Genomic DNA, 23,837 nt, shown 5'->3' with positions numbered 1-23,837 from the left:
CAAGGCTCCGGCCAAAAAAGAAAAAAGAGGCTCCTGGAAGCCTTAAGGCGGCCCACCCTGTACTAGATACCATATATTACAAATACAATTGGCTGTTTTATTTTCCACACCAGTCCGGTTCTCTGTTACACTGAATCAACGAGACACTGAGCACTTCTTCAGTGACAGACCAAAATCTTTGGCATTCCGCACCAACAAATACTCCACACCAGGCTGCTTGCACCATATGTAAATTCTGGTCACAGTGAGAACTTCCGTGAGGTGGAAAACATAACCATCCTAGCAGGAAGGGAGCTTAAAAAGCTCAGGTGGAAGCCTATTTAAAAAATCAGAGGGGTTAATTTGAGAAATGGGGAAGGTGCCAGCTTGTGTGGGACAATTGAACTGCAGCCATATTAGAAGTGGAGATGTATTCTTGCCAAGGAAGGAAGTGCCAATTCCACAGTTATCGTTTCATGCTCATGCAGTGGCAGACAAAAAGGCTACCTTGCCTTGTTTTCTTACCTTGAGCTTTAAAGAGTTCAGTTTTTCTTCCCTTAGATGCTCTCTCAACATCTCCCGATGAAGCCTTTCCTGTTCCATTGCAAACTCCCCAAGTGTATACTGGCGCACACTGTTGTGACGGGTAGACATGCCCAGGGTGCTGCCTCCTTGGCTGGGGACACTTGTGAACCCTTGTCTTCTTGTGAAGTAGTACACGGTAACACAATTAAAATGAACATTTTTTGTCCTCTTCCGCTTCTCCCTTTTCAGGATTGATGACGCTAGGGTGAAAACAAATGACAGTTTTAATAAAACCAGTCCAACCATTTCACAGCAAGTATGATCCTCCAGGCTAACAGGGACAGAGTTATTCTGCCTGGGAAATCAAGGGTGAAGTTGGAAGAGTTGGGCATAAGCGGAAGAGAGGAAAGGGAAGGAGTTACTGCAACTCTCCCCCTTCCTCACTTACATAGGACTGTCTGTGGTGAATGTACTCTTTCCTCTTACCTCCAATCAGGGTTGATTTTATTTAAATCAAATTGATTTAAATCATGGTTTAATTATCTTAACAGAAGGACTTGATTTTTATGATTTAAATCACAATTTAAATTACTAGTCAGAAATATTATATTTAATCATTTTCTAATAAAAATACATTCTTGTTGTCTAATATAAATAATATCTATATAATTAACTCTCCATGACGGTCGGTCCATCTTGGATGCATGGGGATGCGTGGCAACCTCTCGCGAGAGTTCCTGAGGGAGCTGCCACCGATGTCGGAGAGAAATAATGGCGGCAGCGGTGAGCCTGGTTGCTGGGGTGAGGAGGAGGTGGTGGCGGTGGGGTCAGCCTGGCCGGGCCGCCGGGAGGAGGCGGGAGAGACAGAATGGACTGGCCCTGGCCCACCGGGCCTGGGTGCCGGGATGAGGATGAGCCGGCGGCGGGCCCTGGCCCGGCCGCCGGTCAGCTGGAGGAGGCGGCGGTGCCTGGCCCTGGCCCACCCAGCCGCCAGGGTGAGGAGGAGGAGGCGGTCCCTAGCCTGGCTCCTGGGAGGAGGAGGTGGGAGGCAGAGGAAGGAAAGTGTGGGAGGGGCAGCCTGTCGGCTGGCCGACCAACCAGAAAACCAGGCATGCCGGTGTGGGGGGAGGGCGCTGGCTGGGCTGAACTAGAGGCGCAGATGCTCTGTGCCCGGGCCTACTAGTATTCATTATATCATATTTATATAATATTATATACATATTCAGATATAGATGTAGGTTTCATTTTTAGAAGGTAGGTACACATTTCTCATAATGTTGTTTCAATCTGGTGACCAGGCCTTGCATTTCTTTTTTGCATTGTTTGCATTTCATATGCATGCCTGTCTTACCCACAGGTACAGGAACTTAATTAAAATATTCTCAAATGGGGACTCTTTTATGGCCTCCTGCCATGTTAGGTGTTTACCTTCTATAATGGAGGATGCACTCAGAAAAACTCTCCTCAGGACTGCATGAATATGTTCTGTTCACATTTGGTTTTACTTTCTATTCTCTTCTCCTACCCCTAGCATTTAGGGGTGTGCATGAATCAAGCCAGTTCGACTGGTCTGATCGTGAACTGAACCGGCCTTCAAGAAGTCCAGCCAGTCCGCAATCGGACCGAACCAAGCCCGGTTTGTGGCAGACCTGCGGGCTTGTAAAGGGGAAATCTGGTGAAGATTCCCCTTTAAAAGCAAAGGGAAGCCTTCACAAAAGGCTTCTAAAGGGCAACTGAGTGTGTGTGTGTTGAGACCATTGTTCCTTCTAACAGGGAATCCCAGATGTTTCTGACTACAACTCCCATAATTCCCAGCCAGAGGCCATCACAACTGGGGATGCTGGGAGTTGTAGTCAACAACATCTGGAATTCTGTTAGAGGGAATGATGGATGAGAAGCATCTAAAAGTAGATGATAAGGTCCTTTCTTTATCAGCCCTGGCCCACTGTGGAGCGGCGGCACTCCCTACCTTCAGCAGCCTGTGTGTGGCAACGTGGCTCCAGCAATGACCTGGCCTCCACCCACGCATCAATTTTTATCTACCTTGCCTCCTATGTCAGAATCCATGTTTAATTCAGCATTGAACATATTTAATTCATTATTATTGTTGGAATTGTTGTTAGGGCTCTGCCATTTATTCAGTTCATCAGCTAGATTCATTGGTTAAAACATCTTGTTTGAATAAAAAAGTACCTTCAATTAAGTAGATTTTGAACCATTTTAAATTATGTTTAATTAATGGCAAATGCCGTGTTCAAAGCAGCATTCTCTCATAGGTGAGAGAGAATGGGGAATGTCAAAGTCCCATCTAGGATGGTGCCTGCTGAGAAACTTTCATGTATCATCTAATTGCTGCTTTTCTCATATAAAAATGTATGCAGATTGAATTGATTAATTTACCAAAACTCTTATGGCCAATCAATTACACTTTCTTTAACTGTGTGACAGTCCTTGTTATAGTCGTGATTGTTATTATGCAGTTCCATCAACATACATGGTACTTTAAAGTGTGAATTAAGTTAATAAAAGCCAGGTCCCTGCCCAAAATTACCGTAGATAGTGTACAATCTAACGTTCAAAAGTAAGAGAGACAACAGGGGCTGCACCAAATAAATTGTCCCTTGCTACCACATACAGCCATTTAACACCAACGAAAGAAAGAAGGAAGGAAGGAAGAGAGGGAGGGAAGCAAAGATATCAGATACCTGCTCTACTCCAGCTGGACTGCCTCCCCACCTCATGCCAATAGGACCAATTTACACCAATTGCCCTGTTAGAAGAAGAACTGCATTGATAGCACTTTACTGTTGTATGCATATTTACCTTTATCTGGTTAAAAGCTGCCTTATGAAACCATGGGTTTGAAAGGAAGGGTACAAATCTTTCAAATAAATAAATACACTTATTTATGCCGTGGTGAGTTACCGCCTTCTGCAGTAGATTGGGGTTGTCTCTCAGAAGGGTAGGCTCTCCTTCTTCCATAAGCTTCTGCCCACTTTATCATCCCTTCAGGCTCATGGTGTGCACAAGGATATTCTTTATTTATTCTTTATTTATCATATTTATATACCACCTCATTTGTGTATCTTTAGGCAGTGTACACAATTTAAAACACAACAAACATAAAACAGAGTAAAAACAATTAAAACAATTTCACAGAATAAAGAAATTAAAACAATGTCATGGTATAAAAACAATTAAACAGTTTAAAATTAAAAGCCTGAGAAAAAAGGTGTGTCTTGGGGGTCTTCGTAAAAGGAATCAGAGAGGGGAGATGCTCTTATTTTGACAGGGAGAATATTCCAAAGCCCTGGGGCAGCCACAGAGAAGGCCCGGTCCCAAGTCACCACCAAACAAGCTGGTGGCAACCATAACCGGACCTCTCCAAATGATCTTAATAAGTGACAGGGTCCACGGCAGAGAAGTAGAGGTGTGCACGGAACCGCGGAGCTGCGGTCTGGCACTGGGGTGGGGGCTCCTTTAAGCCCCCATGCCGCCCCTTCCCCCGCTCAGCTGCAAAAGACTTCAGGAAGCCTTTTGCATGTGCACACGCCGCACGCATCACGTCTCCGCGACATGCACGTACGTGTGTGGCGGCAGGGAGGTATCCTGCTGCCCCAATTGCTGACTAAAATATGTGCGCCGGAGGGGGGAAAGTGGCAGGAGGGGTAAGTACACCCTCCCCCCCACCCTTAAAGGAACCCCCACCCCAGTCCACCTGAACCCCGAACTGCCCATGTCTGGACCGGTCCGGAAGCCTGTAGAATGGCCTCCGGACCAGTCCGTGCACATCACTACAGAGAAGGTGCTCTCTTAAGTGCCCTGGACTCAAGCCATTGATGGCTTTATAGGTAATAACCAGCACTTAGTATTTCGCTCAGAAACATATCGGCAGCCAGTGCAGTTCTCTTAAAATCGGTGTTATACCGTCCCTTTGGGTTGTTCCAGAGACAGTCTGGCTGCCACATTCTGTACCAATTGTAGTTTCTGGGCTACATACAAATGCAGCCCCACATCATTATACTTAGTTAATTCTCTTAGCTAGCCACCAGCCATGAGTTGGGATGTGGCAAGGCTATGCGTGCCGGTGAGGGAGGCACATGATTGGCTGGGCGTCGGTTGGCTGTTTGCTGGACTCATGGCAGCGAAGAGAAGCAGGCGAGGTGGCGACAGGCCCGGTCATGTTGGGAACGGCTGCGGTGGGGAGACAGCGGCGGGCCCAGCCACGGCGGGGAGGTGGCGGCGGCAGGGGCAGGCTCGGCTGCGGTGGGCAAGCAGCAGCAGCGAGGAGGAGGCAGCAGTGGGCCCGGCCACCAGAGGAGGCAGCAGCAGATGGGGAGGAGACAGACGGCTTGAAAGCCGGCCAGAAACGGGGGGAGCGAGCTGGGCGGGAGGCAGAGATGCCCGGGGGAAGAGGGCGCAGATGTTTTGCGCCGGGTCTGCTAGTAGAGTGTATTGCAGCAGTAGAGTCTGGAGGTTACCAGCATATGCACCATTGTTTTAAGGTCATTTACCTCCAGAAATAGGTGTAGCTGATGTATCAGCCGAAGCTGATACAAAGTGCTCCTGGCTATCGCCTCAACCTGAGAAACCAGAAAGAGTTTGGGATCTAGATGTTAATACTGAATCCCTTCTCCTAGCTTTCGAGAGATGCCTCAGATTGGAATTCAGAGTGCTCCTGTTTTTCCACACAGCAGCAAGCCGTACTTAGCCTGTAGTATAAAATACGAACCACACAGTAGCTGCTTGAGTCCTGAAGATATGATAGCAGTCTGTCTGATTTACTAGAAGACAGCATAGGAGACCAAAAAACTAGATTGATTGATTAATTGTTAAATTTATATACCGCCTTTCATTAAAACAATCCCAAGGCGGTTTACAGCAAAATTTAAAAACAAGATTGTAAAAAAGATTCAATTAGAATATTAAGCTAAAAATATTAACAAATCTGATTAAAAATTTAAAACACAAGCATAAAAGCAATACAGAGTACAAAGAGCAGCAGCAGAGACAATCAAATAAAAGCCTGGGTAAAAAGCCACGATTTAACATGCTTTCTAAAAGCTATGATGGAGACCGAGGAGCGAATAGCCACCAGGAGAGCATTTCAGAGTCTGGGGGGCAGCAACAGAGAAGGCCCTGTCCCAAGTGCATGACAACCTAGCCTTCCTCATTGTTGGCACGCGGAGCAGAGCCCCATCAGATGACCTCGTCAAGCGGGCAGCAACCCTTGGTAGCAGGTGGTCCCTCAGGTATCCCAGGCCCAAACCGTTAAGGGCTTTAAAGCCCTTAACGGGCTTTAAACCAGCACCTTGAATTGGACCCAGAAACAAACTGGTAGACAGTGCAGCTCTTTCAAAATGGGTGTGATGTACTCCCACAGGGCAGCTCCAGACAAAACCCTAGCTGCCACATTTTGCACTAGCTGCAGTTTCCGGATATTCTTCAAGGGCAGCCCCACGTAGAGCGCGTTACAGTAATCCAGCCGTGATGTGACTAAGGCATGGGTAACTTTGGCCAAATCTGCCTTCTCGAGAAAGGGACACAGCTGGTAGGGATGTGCACGGAACCACAGAAGCATGGTCCGGCACTGAGGGGACTGTCTCTTTAAGCGGGGTGGTGGTGGTAGTACTCCCCCCCCCGCTGCTCTTCCCCCTCCAGTGCTGGTGCTTTTAAAAATCTTTTTGGGGCGGCAGAGTTCCTCCCTGCCACCCCTGCCCCCATCGTTGTCCTTCTAAGCTTGAAACGAAGAAGAGCTAGCGGCGCGCATGCGCCCTTCGCGGCGCGCGTGCTCGTCTCCGCCGCTGGCGCACACCGCATACATGGCACACGTGCGCCAGCGGCGGAGACAAGCGCGTGTGCCGCGAAGGGCGCATGCGCGCCGCTAGCTCTTCTTCGTTTCAAGCTTAGAAGGACAACGACGGGGGCAGGGGAGGCAGGGAGGAACTCTGCTGCCCCAAGAAGATTTTTAAAAGCACCAGCGCCAGAGGGGGAAGGGCAGTGGCGGTGGCGGGGACAACTACCACCCCCCCCGCTTAAAGAGACAGTCCCCCACCCTTCTGAACCTCCGGACCGCTGGAATTCCGGACCGGTCCAGAGGGCTTTTCCATTGCCCCGAACCGAACCCTGCACACTACTAACAGCTGGCACACTAGCCGAAGCCGTGCAAAGGCACCCCTGGCCACCGCCTCCACCTGAGCTTCCAAAATCAGAGCCGGATCCAGTAATATCCCAAAGCTGCGTACTTGCTCTTTCAAGGGGAGTGCAACCCACATCCTGAACCAGTAAAATCTCCTCATCCCTATTGGCTCTCCTACTGTCCAACATTACCTCCGTCTTGTCCGGATTCAGTCTCAGTTTATTAGCCCACATCCAACCCATCACGGCCTCCAGCCCCTGATTCAGGACATCCACCGCCTCCCTAGTATCAGATGACAAGGAGAGATAGAGCTGAGTGTCATCTGCAACTCAGTCCAATTTAGGTGTGACAGTTGAACAGGTATGATGGGAGAATTGTAACCGTCAGAAGGGAGGAACTGAAAAGATAGTAAAAGATGCCACATATTTTAACAGCAATACGGCACAACAGGATGTGTAGAGCTGGTTAAAAATAATTCTGCCCCAGGCAATTAGAGCCATTTGGCCTTCAGCCCCTTCTTCTGGTCACACAGCCGTGAGGAGTGATACTCAGGCTTTTAATCTTAGGCTACACATGCTTTTTTCCAACTTATTATTTCAAACCTCAGGCACCAGCTCACCTTTGAGCCTAGAAATTTAATCATGGTGCCTAGAGGCAGGGGTGTCTAAAAGTGGGGGGGGGAGCAGGGGGAGCTGGGGAGGTGCTGAAGTCCAAGAGAATGCACTGTTTTCTGCAGTATTTTGTGTGCAAGTAAATTATAGGCATTCGTAAGACAGAGAGGAGATGTTTGAAACCCTGAAGGTGGAAAAATGAATCTGGTTCCTAAATCCTGGCTAGCTCCTAGATCGATTTTTCTTTCTTTCAAGGCCTGCATTTTATTATAAGGTGAAGATTTTGTGATCAGAAGAGAAAGAGCTAGTCAAGAAAAATATTCAGAGAATAGTATATATCACAGAGCAGTGGCTTTCAAACTGCATCCTGAGGAACACAAAGGTTGTCAGGGGTGCCTCCATGCAGGGGCGTATCTACGGTGGGGCAGGCAGGGCACGTGCCCCGGGTGCCACTTGAAGGGGGCGCCATTTTTAAAATGAATTTTTTTTAAAAATGGCCACGGAAGACAAAATGGCCACCAGGCATGCTCAAATGGCCTCTGTGAGGCCCTAGGCCATGCCAGGCCTCACAGAGGCCATTTTAGCATGTGTGGTGGCCATTTTGTTTGTGGCGGCCATTTTTAAAAAAAAAATATTTTAAAAAATGGCCACCACACATGCTCAAATGGTCCCTGCGAGGCCCTAGGCCTTGCCAGGCCTCACAGAGGCCATTTGAGCATGCATGGCAGTCTCCAAAATGGCCACCATGCCAATCTTTGCAGGCCCAAACAGGCCCGAAAATCAGCCCAGGACGGGCTGCGGCAGTGAATTAAGAGGCCGGTGGGGGGAGGGGGAACCTTTGCAGGCACCCCACACACACACAGCCTTTGGGAAGCGCCCCAAAGGGGCTACAGGTAAAAAAAAATTTTTAATTTAATATAATATAAGTCACTGTACACATATTCAGTTTGGCACTATGTACAGAGAATCAGGGCTTGTGGATACTGAGCTGAAGCTTATGAGCTAGGATTGTATTCATTTGCTCTTACTTTGCTTCTTGTGAGAAATGAGTTAAATGTGATGTCTTAATAATATGGCTATTAATGGTGAGTTTGTCTTTGAATCAGTGTGAAATCCTTAGTATTAAGGCCCACTGGGGGTTTCTTGCTCTCTTTCTCTCATTTTAACTGTCTTTCTGAAATACTAGAATATACCGTATTCCAAGCAATGACACAATTTACTCTGCTTATCCTTCAGTTATTTTCAGCGTATCTGGGAAAAGTCAAATTCTTCATTTATTTTTAAAACTTATGTAATAGTGATGCTACAATGCATAGTAGAGAATTAGACAGGCACTTCTGTTTAGTTTTCCAAGTACAGCTCCACATAGTATTTGGGTATTTCATGAGCCCCAGCATACTGAAATTTGTAGTTTTCCAGCATTTTTTGGTCTGGCTATGTGCATTACTAAATACAGTGGTCCCTCGACTTACAAACTACTCGACATAAGTATTTTTCGAGTTACAAACGGCAGTTTTAGATCCGGTTTTAGATGCGGTTTTTTCGACTTACAAATTTTTAGATGATTTCCTCGACTTGCCTGCCTGTTTACTGCCTGTTTATTCTTGAAAAGAAATGTTCCTGTGCAGTTTGCAAGCCTTACTGGGGGTCTGGGTCTTTTTTCTAGGCTCCGGAACGCATTAATCCGTTCCCAATGCATTCCTATGGGAAACCGCTTTTCGACTTACGAATTTTTCGACTTACAAATGTGCATTCGGAACGGATTAATTTCGTAAGTAGAGGGACCACTGTAGTTTTTGAAATATTAACATATTAATGAGCTTGACTTGTATTTTTGAGCTGATATTATGGTAAAGTTATCTGAAAGACGGGTGTCAGATGTTTGGACAGGGGGCGCAATTTCAGTGCTTGCCCTAGGCACTATTTTCTCTAGATACGCCTCTGCCTCCATGAGACAATCAGTAATGGTGGAAGGACAGCATGCTCATCATTACTGATCTTTCCTTGCAATGTGCAGTTGCAGGGGGTGTTAGACACATTCTAGGATGTACTCTCAGGTCACAGGTCAGCAGTGAGGCCCAACAAGCCTAGACAGTTGTTCCCTATAGAAACCAAGTATGCACCCTAGAATATGCCCCAGTATTCTCTGCAATGGTAGGCATAATCAGGCATAAATTCAGGGATTACTTGGTGAGCAAGAGAAGAGGTTTTCTCAAGACAGAAAGGCTGAAGACCACAGAGTGCGGAACCAACCTCAAACCTTTCAATGGAAACCCCCTGGAAAGTGACATAAAGCACACAGCAGGCATCCTTTTTCACTTCTGGAGCTCCTTCAGTTCCACGCCAAGCGAGAGTCTACGGGGTTCTCTGTCAGAGGTGGCCCTGACCACTGCACCACAGTGGTTTTGCTATAGCCTCTTCCACCTATGCTGTGGGTCACACAACATGGCCAGGACTTGGTAGTGAAAATGAGGAGGGTGTGAAATCATCAATTAAACCAACGCTTGTGCACTTAATTCTGCCCATCATAGTGACAACGCGAAACAATATATTATCTCTGCAGGAAATTAGAGCACAAAAATGCTGGTCTTCACGTATATCCCCTTTTAGACTTAGAGCACAGCGTGAGCTCTGGACTTTTCAAAACAGAACTAAAATAAGGTTCTCAGCAATAGTATTATCATAATACAATCCTTGCTTATGTACAGGAAGCAGACCTTTTATATATAGGTTTCAGTGATACCTCCAGCTGGCCTGTTTCATTAGCTTCATAAATAACAGCTGAGTACAATGTCACAGAGGGCCTATATTACTTTACAGCCATTATTTCAATGCTTTTATTTTTAATTGCAACCTCAATTATTATTATTACACATTTGCCCCATTCAGCAAACAGCTTTGGAATGTACAGCTGATGTACAGCGACATTGTACAATGCTCATTTGGACCTCGCTGAACCAGCTGAATACATCTTTTTAATGGGGATGAGGATGTATATCCCTGCCCAGTGCTAGTAGAAGCTGGATGCAGCTAGAGCTGCATCTAGGCTGGCCCCAGTCTGCCATACATGGCTGGGATGCAAACTGTACCATGACTCCTAACAATGCTTATGCATCTCAAAAATCCACCCTCGGAGGCTGTTCACATGAGGAGCAGCCCTACCTGGGCTTGCACAGTCCTACCTGGGTAAGGCTGCTTGTGTGGAGCACTGGGATCAGGCCTGATCCCAGCGGTGCCCTGCTAGGTAGCCCAAGTTCTACCTGCCACACACACACACACTGGCTTTTACCAAGGTGGAAGGGTGTGAGAGTGCCATTCTAGCTCAGATCACAGTTGTGTGTCAGAGAAATCCCCCAACGCAGTGTGCTCCACATGTGGTACGTTGAGGGAATTCTGGAGGCTGGGCTTCATTTCCCCAGGGTCCAGATGGCCACAAGGCTCCCAGCAGCGCCACTCATGTGGGCGTGCAAGCCGTGTGGCCAGAGGAATGAAAAGATCATCTGGCGGGGGTGTGAGCCTACCTTCCCTCCCTGCTGTCCCCACCCCCAAAGGGTCGGGGGAACGACCTTTTAGACTGGCTTTTAATATCCTCTTGTGACATGGAAGCTGTAGAAAATCATAGACAATCTGGAGAAGCGGAAACTATTCAGATTAATTGCCCAACACACTGGGGGCAATTGCCCAACATTCTATTTCAATATAATGAAATTATATATGCACATGCAGAACACAGGTGATGGATCACAATTCAGACGCCTTATAATGAAGGTATAACACTTGCAATGAAGGCATAAGACCTTGCAGCATCATTCAGTCTGAGTGGTAAGCATATATCTGCTTGCAACAGGCAGGGAGAGGATTAAAACTGAGGCTATGCTAAATGGCACATTGTGGCATCAGAATGGTGAAGGGATGGAAGCCTATGACTGACCAACTCGACAGAATACAGAACAAGAGCTACCCCTGGGCCTGGGCTTGTTCATATGAACACATCTAAATGGACCAGTCAGACCGCTGGTCCATCTAGCTCATTACTATCTTCTATACTAACCAACAGCAGCTCTCCAGGGTTGCAGGCAAGGAACTTTCTCAGCTCAGCCTGGAGATGTCAGGGGCTGAACCCTGGGTCCTTCTGCATACAAAGAATGTGCTCATTGCATGTGGTCCACAGTTAATTCCATGGACTGTCTTTTGTCTTCATTCCAGGGATCGAGGGCAAGGATGCATGTCTCCGACATTGCAAACCACAGTGACCTCTGGGTAGTCTTTGTGTAAAGGGGCTATGCATAATCTTGCTTAGGTAAACCATCCAGCGTCCCAAAAATAGATCAGGGAACTCCACAGTCAGGGGCAAGTCCCAGCTCAGTTAAAAATAAACCTATGCTAGGAATGGAAAGCATGTTTTCTTCATTTGCAAACATCTTAGCATGAATGATGTGTAAAGTCTTTTAATCTTTTTCAAGCACCTTAAAAAAAAAAACCTGTAAAAAGAAGTTAGTTACTAAACATAAATAAACTGAGCTCTGGCTGGCTGAGATCCAAAGTGTAAGCACTTTCCTCAGCAGTCTCAGCGATTCTCCTGATGTCAAAAGCACATTAAAATAAATGTGAGCCATATGGCTCCACAGCAGACTACCCACAGGTTTGCAACCGAGAGGGCAATGCAATTCATTTACTACCTTCGGAGAAATATTTTAGGGAGAGGGGAAGTCTCAAGGCTAGAGAGAGGAGCACAGAGAAGCCCATTTATTTAGAATACAAGCATCGTGGCAGACCACACGACTCTTCTTACAAACGGTAACCCGTTCGCCTGCTTTTTATGTATTCTCCGTGCTACATGAAACATTATAGTAAAAAGGATTAATGCCATTCTCCACCCACTCCATGGCTTTCCCACACAGTATTAATCAAGTCTAACGAGATAGAACTGTCAAGTGTAATACATCATGATAATCCGGGTCAAAACATCACTTTTCAAAAAGGCCTGCTTAGCAACCATCCTAGAAAGCAAAACCTTGGTAAAGGTTTACACTAATGAACTGGAACATCGTACGGCAGATAAAATCAAATACAAAGTAAGGAAACAGATGCCGCATTAATGCGCAAGCTAAAAATAGCTTTGTTCTCCCTTCAGTACAAGGAGATGCCTTAAAATGAGTGTGATCACTGGTCCATTCATCTAGTTCAGTTCTGTTTGCTTTGAGAGGCTGCAGCTCTCCAGAATCTCAGTGAGAGGCCTCTCCCAGACCCCTGCCCAGGATCCATGAATTCAAGATCATAAGGGACTAATCCGAGGACTGTATTCTATGAGGAACCTTTGTATCTTCCATTTTAACCCATATGGGTCTTCAAGGCCACTCAGAACAAATAATTAAAACAATAACATCAATTACACACTCTTTCACTGAAAGATACTCCAAATATGAAATGTGAGTCATCTTGTATTCTTCTCCAGCCCAACAGCTCATGTGCATTATGGTTATGTGATGTGTGTGAGTCCCATCCATCATCCACCCTTTTATTTGGATCCTTGTAAATCCAGATATGGAGAATACCTATTAACCTGCATAGAAGACGGCTCTGAATTAAAGATTCTCCCTTTAAAAATACAGATTACACCTGTATTTATCCAAAAGCAAGAGGACTCTGAATTTGAGATGGCCCTACCCTCCACTTTCAGTATCAAAGAACCGGCTGGTGTGTGTGTGTTTGGGGGGGGGGGATAGTCCTAGATTCAGGTAAATATGGTACTCAAAATACAAACTCACCACACCAGCCTATTCAGACAAGTGCTCATGTATGAAAAACCACTTGATCCTGATTTGCTGACAGCCTCTGAGCCAGGACAGCAAACCTGCCCCAGTCAGCCAGGTAGATCAGGCTGTTTAGCTAACCAACTTCCTGAAGGGAAGAGGGACACACACATAGGCAGGCTCAGACGAAAACAATGAATATTTTATTTATTTATTTATTTATTTTTACATTTATATCCCACTCTTCCTCCAAGGAGCCCAGAGCGGTGTACTACATACTTGAGTTTCTCCTCACAACAACCCTGTGAAGTAGGTTAGGCTGAGAGAGAGAAGTGACTGGCCCAGAGTCACCCTGCTAGTCTTATGGCTGAATGGGGATTTGAACTCGGGTCTCCCCAGTCCTAGTCCAACACTCTAACCACTACACCACACTGGCTCCTACTACACCACTTTTCAACGAAAATATAATATACAATATTATATTATATAAAAATATAATAAAAATATATGCCATTTGTCAACAAAAGTTCCCAAAGCGGTTTACAAGGATATAAATAAATAAAATGGCTGATGAGCCTGAAAGTTGAGATTTGCAACTGGGAAAGAGTCAGTTCCATAGAAAATCTTGGCCTTTATAGCCTCTAATGATCCTGACTGCTTCATTGCCAATGTAATCTCAAGGCAGCACCACTTACTAGCTGGATAGTTTTTTTTTAAAAGCCATGAGTGTATTTCTAATAGTGCATGATCACAAGTATGTTTACTCAGAAGTAATTCCCACTGGGATGAATGGTTGCAGCACACCTCAAGCTACACTGCCCATAGGGATAAGCAATCTTGGCTCTCCAGCTGTTGTTGAACGACAACTCCCCTCATCCTCAGCCACAATTTGTTCAGTTCGATAGCAACAGTTCAGTTCAACAACAGCAGAGCTAGAGAGCCAAGGTTGCCTACTCCTACATAAGCACTATTTTCAACCCCACAGCTAGCACTTCAGGTACAAAGAGCATTACATTCTCAGTCAACCTCCTAACACTGTTGTCATAGATTTATGGCTTCCAGTTTAAAGATGATGAAGGTTTTCCCATGGTTCGGGACATTTTGTCTTCATTTAACAAGAAAGGTTTATAATACAACATCATCAGAGGACACGTACAAAGATCACTCAAGATGTAATGCAAATAAGCAGAATACAAGATGGACATTCCAGAAAAGTTTCTTTTTCTTCAGAAAGATTCCTTCGTAATGAATGATTACAAAACTCTTTAAAGTTTCTCCTTAACAAGTTCATTAACTCCATATATATGTTATAATTGTAATGCTAGTGGGTTGAGACATAGCTAAGAGAATCTTCAGTCATCTCTGTACAAATCTGAGAGTTAATGAACACTCTCTCTCTCTCTCTCTCTCTCTCTCTCTCTCTCTCTCTCTCTCTCTCTCTCTCTATATATATATATATATGGCTTGCAGAATAAACAACCCTGACACAGCATTCAGTAAGATTTTCAATTGTATTTGGACAGTTGTAAGCTATTTAAATACAGTATTGTTTTCACCTGGTTCACCTTGGTCTCAAACCCTGAATCCATTCTCCAAAACATCCTGTCTTTAAACTATTGATATTTTCTCACAAGTCATTTTGTGAGGAAATGATGACACCGGATCACATAGTCCCTCACTGATCACTATCAATCCTTCAGGCTATAGTGTTCATGCTCAATTATACCATATTTACCTGGATCAAAAACTAGGCTTTTTTCAGCTTCGATGTTAGAAGTTTGGGGTTGCCTTAAATTCAAAGTCCTCTTCCTTTAGGGTAAATACAGGTATAACCTGTCTTTAACCTCTATATTTTAAGGGGATTGCCTGGAATTCAGAGTCATCTTTTATTTGGGTAAATATGGTACCTTCCATTTTTCTCATTATCCTCTTTCATTTTCACGTCCGCACCTAAGATCATACATATGTAGTTCTCCCCTCTGAAATTATTTGCAAGTTATGTGTGGCATAGCTACTAAGTGTGTCAGATCAGGAGGAAGGAGACCTGGGTTCAAATCCTTACGGAGCCATGAAATTCACTAGCCTTGGAACAGTGACTCTTTTTCAGACAAACCATCCTCACAGGATTGTTGTGAAGATGAAGTGGAAGGAGGAGAAAGAACCTTGCAGTCCGCTGGGAACTCCTTGGAGGACTTTGATGTATTGCTTGGGAGTTATAAGTAAATAAAAAGGGCCTAGGTAAGGGAGGCCAACCTCAGGCTGCACTTCACTCTCCGAGTTCAGGGGACGCAGCCTGCTTTGAAATGTAATTGCCACATGCACTCACATCGCTTCAGCATCTGAGGTTTGTAACTGCTTCCCAAGAGGGAAAATCTTTCTCCACTGTCAAGATTAATAGCCAGATGAGACTCCTGTGTGAAGCTCTTTCTGAAGCAGCAGCAGCTTGATGCAATAGACACGTGACGAGTAATAAGAAAGTTGCGTGTACGTTAGGCCTTTGTGAGGTGTAAAAGCAAAAGACTTCAAGCCACCTGGAAAATGAAACTATGTATGTTTTCCCTTTAGGATAGGTTCCCAGTGATTTTTAAAACCGTGGAAGCTGTGGAACAATACCCCTCAAGTTAATGCCGACCTCTTTGTGCTCAATCTACACAGGAAAAAGCCACGCACAATGTGATCCTTCATGAGGCAGTGCAGGGAAGGGTTTCAGTTCTTCCCTTCCAGCAGCACTGCCTAAAAGTTGGGGGACTCTCTAGAGTGTCACCCCCACCTTACAAGATGCGAGGGGCTACTGCAAAAAAGGGAAACCGGCAATGTGCATGTGTGAAGGCTTTGCACATACACACAAGATTATCTGGATCCTGGCCAAGTACTATACAAGGCATCTTATTTCTAGTGTAAATCTTGGTTCACAGGGGAACAGTGGCAGGGTAACAAGGTACAAAGGTTACAAAATCATTTTCATATACTGCAGCTATTCATTCTGTCCTATGGCCTAGTTACAAACGCTTGTACATGTCACTTCTTTTTCTGTACGTTTACTGTGCTTATGAATGTATGAACGGACTCAGTTAAAAAAATGTCTGAAGTGACATGAGGTGACGAGAAAGACTTGCCTGTTATATCAACAATGGTCCAGTCACACACACAAGCCATCACTTGATGTTGCAGTCTTCAAGGGATAACGCATGCATGTGTGAATCAAAAGTTAGCACAGACTTCTATCTGACTGTAGTATTTATTACACTGGCATATTCACTATCCCATGAAGTATGTACGCTGACGATAATTTTTGGCTCCTTACAAATCTAATTGAATTATTCTAGCTGTGCCCCTGACACTTTCACAAGATCTCAGAGAAGCAGCTGCATTCAACGAAATATGACAGGCGGCCCAACTTGGCTGACTTGAAGTGTGATCTGGCCATTTCCACCCACCCACCCCCCGCCCCGCGCTCTTTTTCTGAATGAGAAATAACATTACACAGAGCTGTCTAGAGAATAACCTATTATTCCGTCAAGCAGATGGATGAGGTTAGAAGTCGAAAATACATTTCAACATGCCTTATTGTAGAAGGATTTATGTTTATCGGCTAGGCCAGGGTTGTATTTGTTTATAAAACTACCATTCATTATTTTGAGGGCTCTGATGCCACACGTAAAACACGGACATTGCTTGGAAGTCACATTAAATAGAAGGGCCCCAAGTCAGGGAGTCCAAGTGCTCTGGTTCACTTATGCAGGCTACATTTCTCTCTCTGAGTTCGGGGGACCCAGCCTGCTTTGAAATGCAATCGCCACATGCACTCACATCGCTTCAGCGCCTGAGGTTTGTAACTGCTTCCCAGGAGGGGAAATCTCTCTCCACTGTCAGGATTAATAACCAGATGAGACTCCCATTCAAGGCTCTTTCTGAAGCAGCAACAGCTTTGCTTTAGTGCTAGGCAGGCTTCTGGCACGACGCCAACTCCTTTTCTCAACCTCATCACCAAGGTTATTTCCTGACAGAGCCAGAATCCAGGGAACATAAGAGGGAAATTATTTCACAGTGCAGCAGATCTAAAACCTGGATCATGTTGCCTTAATAGAAACCATGCACACAATGCTTAAAAACAGAAAAGCTGTTAGCACATATGCAACTGAATAAAAAACTGGTGAATATGGGAATGAAAACAGGTTGCTTCATTTTTGCCTGAACTTGATATGCAGCATTTTGTAAATTCTGGTGACAATGATTTTTGAATGGATACTGACTCATACTCAAGTCAGCGTGCAATCCCATTTTTGAGAGCTTCCGTAATTTCTAGAACAACATTTCACAGGACTGAATTCACAGACCTTGTGTTCTTAACACTCTGTAGCGTGTAACAGAGAGGTGGGAATGGGATGGAGGAAGGAGTTTAATTATTTATCTGTGCATATGATGCAGTACTTGAAAGGATGCTCCCCACCTGGACCTAACAGAACTGAAAGTGTATCTTAGCCTGCTAGCCCTGGCCAGTGTGTTTCACGCCAATCAGGCAGCACTGCAGGGACTGTGGGCACTGCAGTACATTTGGGGCCCTCCTACATCTGTGCTAGGATGCAGTTGGGATGATCTGCGGACATTACAAGGTTCAATGACAAAGCCACATGACCAGAGAGAAGAGTGATTGCCAAGTTGGCAACCATTGCAGGTATCTGGACTTTGTTTGTGCAGAAGCTGCAGGACAGCTACATTCCTGGGTCTGACCAGCAGTTGATGAGCAGCTGTTAAGTTTCCAAAAAGTTGTTCCTTCTGGCAACACATGCCAAGCAAGCCAAAGAAAAACGGACTGAAAATATGACCGTGCTGTGATGCAGAAACATCCTGCTCACTGACAGGAGATCTTTACCTTGGGAAGCAAGGTGGAGGACTGCCACAAAGACAAGTAGCCAACAAGTTGTGCAGCAATGTGTACAGCCATAGGACAACACTTGAGGCCACTTGCTGAAGTGTGTGTAGAGGAGTGATTCAGATGAGCATCCCTCTCACGCAATGAAAGGATGTGCCAAGAGCACATTGGCGCATCCATCAGTGATATCAGGGCAAATGTGTTCTTGCCACAGACCTGATGTTCTCGCATGTGCAGGGCAATGTTCATCTGAACCTACCCTCAGAGAACTGTAGTGAGGGATAACTTTTCCCCCAGTATATAGCTGGCAGATGCTCTCCTGAGCAATGGGATGACCTGTGCAGACACTATGAAACACAAGAAGCCAGACATACCTCCAGAGATGTAACCACATTCACAAAGGGAAGCACTGACAACTGTGTTTGGCTTGGATGGGCAGAAGACATTGGTATTGTGTGTACCCAGGAAGTTTGTGCCCAGGACAGCTGACAAAAAACCAAGCTGAAGATGTGTTAATTCTGGGTGACTGGCCTGTAGAATGCACTTGACGAACTCCCAGAGTGTCTTTAGGTTGGTCACAGCGTGTCCTTTCAGCTGAAATGCTGGGAACTGGGCTGCTGAAGTATGGATCCTCATTAGTATGGGATCTTCATTAAGAAAAGTGCACATTTTTCTTAGCCGAGAGCTCATTTTCTCAGTGCAGTCACACAGGGCACTGTGCTTGGGATGTGGGGGTCACCGCTGCACTTCCCTAGAGTGATATTTTAAATTAATGTGGGTTCTGTGGCCTAAAAAATGGGGGGGGGCTACTCAGTGGGACTACTCGGGGGCAGTGTTCTCTCTAATTTTTTTCATCTATGTGCGGAATGAGTTTTGTTCTGGGCAGCAGTATCAAAGCAGTGTGTGTGCACATGCATTCAGAGTGGGGCCTTCCTGATTCAACCTGAGCAGGATCTAAAATTGACTGAGTGGACAACAAAAAACTCGTGAACGCACGCATGTGCGCACACCTTAGAGGGAACACTGCTCAGGAGTAGAAAGTTCTAATCGTATGTTAAAAACTCATTACTCCGTATGAGGGTTAAGAAAATAATCTTCTTCACAATGAGCTCCATCGCCCATTGAGATCATCCAGAGGGATCCATTTGCAGTTGCCACAAGCTCAACTGGTGGCTACTCAGGGACGGGCCTTCTCTGTTGCCACAGATGGTATATAAATATGATTGATACATGGATACATAAATAAACTTATAAAAAGTATCTAAAGACACATTTATTCATCCAAGCTTTTTAATCAGACTCGTGTTTTTAAATTGTTTTAATGTTTTAATTTTTGTTTTAATTTGTTTTATGTTGCTGTAAACTGCCAAGAAACCTAAGTTTGGGGCAGAGTACAAATATAATAGATAAATAGATAGACACACAGATGTTCAAGGAATACTGAAAAATTAAAATTTAACAAATCACTGGAGTTGGATGGACAGAATATTGTGTACAGTCCTGGTCACGGCATCTTAGAAAGGGTATTGTTGAGCTAGACAAAATTTAGATGAAGTAACCAAAATGAAAACATGGAAAACATGATGAAAGGCTACAAAGCTTTTTAGTTTAGAAAAAAAGGTGACCAAGGGAGGGACATGACTGAGGCTTATAAAATTGTGCATTATGGAAGAAAGTGGACAGAAAGATTTTTCTGCCTCTCGCGCTACACTAGAACAAGGGGTGATCCAATAAAACTGATTGGCACGAGATTAGAGCAGACAAAAAGAAGTACTTCTTCAGACAGAGCATAATTAACCTGTGGAATTTGTTGCCACAAGATATAATGAGGGTCTCTAAGGCAGGTGGTTTTAAAAGGGGCTTAGACAAGTTCATAGAGGTGAGGTCTATCAATGGCTTCTGGTCTTGATAGCTATATACTACCTACAGTTTCAGAGGAAGTATGCTTCTAAATAGCAGTTGCAGGGAAGCAATGGTGGAAAAAGGATATACCTTTATCTCCTGCTTGTGAGCTTCATAGAGGCATCTGGTGGGCCACTGTGCTGAAACAGGCAGTTGGGCTTGTAGGTCTTTGGTCTTATCCAGCAGGGCTCTTTTTGTGTCCTTATGTTCTGAATACTCTGCTTCACCATACAGCCTCACAACGCAGCTGGCATGAAAAGACACAGACAAGACTGCCTTCCATAGTATTGTTCTGAATTCTACTGCCATACATTGCAACCTCAGAAATTATCTAACAATGTTGAGCCCCCATCCTATAAGCCTCTGAATTTGTAAATAAGCATTTATGATGGAGAACAAAGAACGCAGCCAAGTGCAAAGTCACGGCCCATTTATTTCAGACTGACTTAGGATGCCATGGCAATTCAGCAACATGGCACAGCACAGCTACACCTGCAGTCACTACCACTGCCATGCACAATGTACTGGCTTCGTGCCAAGATGCTTTGCAGTACCGCATGGATTTACTTTATTTCGCAGTTTATATCTTGCCTTTGCAATTACAAATGCAATACAAAATATACTTAAAAACCTGATAACATCTCACATAAAAAGCTAATAGGGCCACCTAGTAATACTAAACCACCAAATCCAGATGCCCAGTAAAACAATTCTTCTGCATCTCAACTTCACCAACACTCTTCTCCAACTTCCACCCTTACACTAATAAACTGCCTACCATTATATAGCAGGCCCTTCCACAACACACAGCCAAGCTCTCCTTTCATTCATTTCAGAATCTGTTCTTCCTCCAGAGGTCTCCACCATGCACTGAACCCTGTGATTTCCCTCTACTCTCACCAGCAGCCTCCTGCAGACCACTAGCCCCTCCCTTGTACATTCTGCCATAAGACACGTTTATATATAGAAGATTCTGCTTCTCTTTCTTCTGCTGCCAATCAGAGGACATCAGAATCCATGCTGAATTTTTCATAGTTCCATCCTGAAATCGCTCTCTCAGCCCTTCTCTCTAGGGCTGTTCTAATAAGTAAAAAGAAGCAGTCTCCGATTTCAAACTTGGCAGTGAGGAGGTGTGAGCGGAAACAACTGACCTCATTGGCATTCTTAGATTTTTCAGAGCAAATTTACATAGGCACAAACTTCATACTTATTATTTGATATCAAACTTTGACAAATGGACCACTGCAAGTTGTCTGACATGCTTGCTCCCCAAGTGAGCACCATACTCACCACTCAGTTGCTTCTCCTAGCATAGGTGAGGGAGGCTATGTGCCAATGAGCATCGGGTGCAGCTGCACCAATACACAACATTGTTGGCACAGAGCCTCCACCGCCTGCGATAGGAGTGACCATGGAGTAATGATTGCTTCGGAGCCAGTGAGCCCTCACCCCTTTTCTTTGGGGAATATGGCCTGCTATGCAGTATGTGTTTTACATACAATATCATTGCAGTCTTGTTGCCACAAACTATGTTACTTATCAGTGGGAAATAAAACATGTAAATAACCACTAGCATGGTACAGAGTTCTGTTCACATATAAATGACATGACAACTAGATTGTGTGACAATTTGCTTCATTTATACATTTCCAACTTAGGCCCAGTTCAGAGCTGTGACCCCAGAGTAACAACCTTTTCATTACGGAGAGAGGGCCAATCTCAAGAGCACACCCAAGAGCACACAAACAATGTTAACTGTGTGATGCCACACATGCACGATTCCAAGGCTTGTCCTGGTACCCACCACACAAAATATATTACCGCAGGGACCAAACGTGTGATCCTGGCTATTGTCTAATGAAGAACGCGATTCACACATCACTGACTGGTAAATTCAGTAAACAAAGGGGGAAAGAAAAAAAGATGCCACCAAGTTTCATTGTTCATACTGAGCCTCAATTTGATTATGGTACTTACGAGTAAAATGATTTGAAGTGGAGGGGTTGACACTATCACCACTGTCAGCACTTTCGCTGCTAGAAACGTCATCATCTGATTCCCGCACAGAAGAGCAGGGTGAAGAGCCATCAACTTCTTCAAACTTCCTCTTTAAAATTCCACTCATAGCTGCAGCACTGTCACACGTACCTGCAACAGGAACAGGTGCAATGAAGCAAGGAAGCATTTGACTGCAGACGAGGCAATCAAGGTCTTTCAAGTCACTCTAAGATGGGTTTGTCGTATCAGAAAAGTCCCAGTTTCTCATTCACTGAAGACAAAAGGAGAGGCAGAACATTTTGTGTTTGGACTGAAATCACTTGCCACTTTTTCTATCCTCGTTTTTAAAAATGCAGTCAGAGTGAAAATCCAAAACCATCTCTGTTAAAACAAAACAAAAAGACACAGCTTTTATAACGAGACTAGAGATCTAAGTAAGAACGCCAGACTCTATTGGTAATATTAATGTGGTGGCTGAATGTTCCCAAATTTGGCATCACACAAGACTGATCCCCAAACAATCTCAAATGGGGAAAATGCATGCTGTTCCCCTTTGGGCTAAATAAATGACAGGTTTTAAAACAATGAACATGGGAGACAGGAACCAAAATGACACTCCGACCATGTCCACATAGCAGCTCTCCTTGTTCTCAGCTGGGCACTACAGTATATAACCAGATATGCAGGAAAAGCGCTGGGGGGAAGCAGGCTCCCCCACGCTCCGCCAGGCAGTGTTTGGTATGCATTGGCCTGTACCTCCGCCAGTGTTTGTATAAGTGCACGTACATGTATACATGCTAAGGATCCTTTATTTAAATATATATTGGGTAGTTACCTAAACACTGAGTGACCTAGGGTGGTTGCATGGGCGTACAGTGCCAAACGGAAGGCATTAACCTGCCTCAATGAAGACAGGATGAAATACATACAAGATGGTGTCATATATACATGCAGTAGCTTTTGGACAACAACATGGTACCATCTTAGTGGTGTCATTACCCCCACTAGCTAACAGCAGCTGAAAAAGCAGATCAGTCAACATCATGCAGTGGCATGTTTTCAAGGGATGGCAGATTTTGGACACCATGCCTCTTACACCATGCCTCTTATTTTCCATCTAAGGCAATGCTTTCTCCCTCCCCCATGAGACAGCTGCCCTTGCCACAGAACATTCTGTGAAGAAAGCTGGGACTTTTACACACAGCAGGCTTTACGCGGGTTTACTGGGAGGCTTTACTACGAATCCAAAGTTGTCCTCCAAACCCAATTTTTTTACCCCTGATATAAATCAGGCTACACTCTAATGCATAGGGGAAACCCTGAATTGTGTGTGAAGTGCTCTCCGCTAACTCGCAGGAACTTTGGGGTAAATCTGGCCAATATGTGAACACACCCTCTCCATTCCGGAGGAGATGCGAGCTAAAGGGCTTTTTAAACCCCATGTGAAAGACTTCCTGGCCATACAAAAGCAGAGTCTCTTGCTGAACTCACAGAGGTCCCATGAGCCACATGGTGTGGTGGGTGGCAGGACCAACACAAGCCATTCCATCTGTGCACATAAATATGCTTTCAGAGGTCTGTATTTTCACAAATTTTAATTTGCAATTCAGAGCCATGAGAAACAATAACAAGTATTCTTTCCACGTTACAGATGTTTAAAATGTGACCAGTAAAAATTGGGTGATTTTCCATGGCCAGATCAAATCAGTGACAGAGCCAGTATTCAAATTTAGGTATTTTCTGCTTCCCGTGAGCTAAATATTTATAATAGTTCCCTTAACATTACCCCAAGTACAAAAGTGAAAGCAATGAAGAAAGTATCTAGATACTTTAAACATTTTTTCAGTTCTGTTAGTAAACTTGAGTATATAATCGCTTTTGGTAAAGATATGTACATTTTTTTTAAAAGCACAAGTAATTCTCAGAAATAAAAGGTGGTGGTGGTGGTGGGTGGGGGAAATCTTAGGATTCTAAGGCAGTATTATTAGCCAAGGGAGTATGATTAGACAAGAAATATGCCTTGTCCAAACCTTGACAATTCTGTAATCCCAACTGGA

At 44.7% G+C, this 23,837-nt stretch overlaps 1 protein-coding gene across 10 annotated transcripts in view; it reads right to left on the bottom strand.

The window, feature by feature from the left end:
• Nucleotides 1-23,837, bottom strand: part of CSRNP3 (cysteine and serine rich nuclear protein 3) — a 134,869-nt gene that overhangs the window by 18,347 nt on the left and 92,685 nt on the right. For 8 of the 10 annotated variants that reach the window (XM_053264254.1, XM_053264246.1, XM_053264268.1 and 5 more), the window contains 2 exons: nucleotides 21,760-21,930; nucleotides 505-764 (listed from right to left, as the gene is read on the bottom strand). In XM_053264254.1, the coding sequence (XP_053120229.1) occupies nucleotides 505-764; nucleotides 21,760-21,907 (408 nt within the window). In that variant the 5' untranslated portion in view covers nucleotides 21,908-21,930. Of the gene's footprint in view, nucleotides 1-504; nucleotides 765-19,872; nucleotides 20,030-21,759; nucleotides 21,931-23,810; nucleotides 23,835-23,837 lie in introns of those variants that run through there. The other 2 variants (XM_053264299.1, XM_053264306.1) reach the window with 2 other exon arrangements.

This window comes from Hemicordylus capensis, chromosome 1 (assembly GCF_027244095.1).
Source record: "Hemicordylus capensis ecotype Gifberg chromosome 1, rHemCap1.1.pri, whole genome shotgun sequence".
Taxonomy (NCBI): Eukaryota; Metazoa; Chordata; class Lepidosauria; order Squamata; family Cordylidae; genus Hemicordylus; species Hemicordylus capensis.
This window is presented reverse-complemented; position numbering and strand designations above follow the sequence as displayed.